This window comes from Crocuta crocuta, unplaced genomic scaffold (genome assembly GCF_008692635.1).
Source record: "Crocuta crocuta isolate KB4526 unplaced genomic scaffold, BGI_CrCroc_1.0 scaffold1027, whole genome shotgun sequence".
Taxonomy (NCBI): Eukaryota; Metazoa; Chordata; class Mammalia; order Carnivora; family Hyaenidae; genus Crocuta; species Crocuta crocuta.
The window spans coordinates 64,480-65,816 of record NW_027532023.1 but is presented as its reverse complement, the minus strand read 5'-3'; the positions used below and the strand labels follow the sequence as shown (position 1 = coordinate 65,816).

The window sequence follows — 1,337 nt, the reverse complement described above, 5'->3', positions numbered from 1 at the left end:
AAATCTTCAAGGAAAGGGAGTTAAAATAAAATTATAGATTATTGTGGAAAGGAATTCCTTTCCTATTTTAATTTTATGATTATTGCACATGTACGACTAAAAGAGTCAAAATTAGAATCTTTGTAGTAACCTTGTGAATTTATTAAGTATAGGGCAAACACACACAACTTAATAAGTATACAGTATCCTCAGTTAACCCTATATGCCTTGAGAAAATGTGATATTTCAGAAAAGAGAAGTTTCTCTGGGATCATATAAAAGAGAAAAAAAAATTTGTACATACCTACTGAAGATGGTATGTCTTTCCACACTTCAAGAATCTTCTTGAAGAGTTGTTCATTTGCTTCCATAGAAAGGGCTTCAGCATTGAAGGTGAGCATCATGCCAATTCCCAAGGAATCAGGTAAAATGATGATATTCTGTGGTATAATGATTTCCAGGGGCTGGAATTATGTTTCATAAAGATTTATATGTCCAACATTTTATCACTACTGTAATTGAAGCAGCTTGACTAAGCAATAAAGACCAAAAAGGGGTTTAAAGTGCAGGGAGAAAGAAAAACTTCTATTTTAATATTAAACAGCATGCTTTCTTTGAAAAGGGCCTTTCCTATGTCATAAAGACATCACCGTTTAAATAGTGTACTTTATATTTAGAAGAAAACTATTTGAAAAGAAGCAGAGAAATATTTCCAAGACATGAAATTTAACAAAGTGTGTATAATGATAGAAGAAACATTACTTGTTACAGAGTTGGACTCCAGATTCATTTCACCACATTAATGAATACTTTAGCAATGAATATGTGAACCAACTAACAAATACACAATCACTGGCTATCTTGACAATTCATGTACATCAGAAATAGAAAATTAGCTTACAAAAGCTTGAGCTTGAAATGTTTACAAGGGTAATCTTTAGAGTATTCATCACTACTTGAAATATAACAACCATTCTCCCTTTGCAAAAATGTAGGATTTCTTATCCAATTTATATAATCATAAAATGTCTTCAATACATGAATTCAGAGATGAGAGATGTTTCAGGTGATATAATGAAATGCTAAGAAATATCTAAGAATTTGTTAATTTTATGATGCTAAAACAATGTGACAAAATTTACTTAAACTACATAAATTGCCACATTAGTAGTATTTCCCTGAGAAATGAACAATTGCATTCCTTTATTATTTCTCTATATTAGCAAGTTACAAGAAAATGTGAGAAACTATACTTGCCAAACCCAGCGTACTCAGGCCAAGTGCTTGAGGCCATGTCTCAGCAACAACAATCCTTAAAACTAAAATGGGGATCCAGAGGCGAAAAGCAAATTTAATGC

The 1,337-nt window shown here is 31.6% G+C and overlaps 1 protein-coding gene across 1 annotated transcript in view; it reads right to left on the bottom strand.

Annotated features, from left to right (window-relative positions):
* Positions 1–1,337, bottom strand: part of NRK (Nik related kinase) — a gene marked incomplete at its 5' end in the record, with an annotated part of 69,163 nt that overhangs the window by 5,176 nt on the left and 62,650 nt on the right. The window contains one exon of the mRNA XM_077776190.1: positions 284–443. Within this exon, the coding sequence (XP_077632316.1) occupies positions 284–443 (160 nt within the window). The remainder of the gene's footprint in view (positions 1–283; positions 444–1,337) is intronic.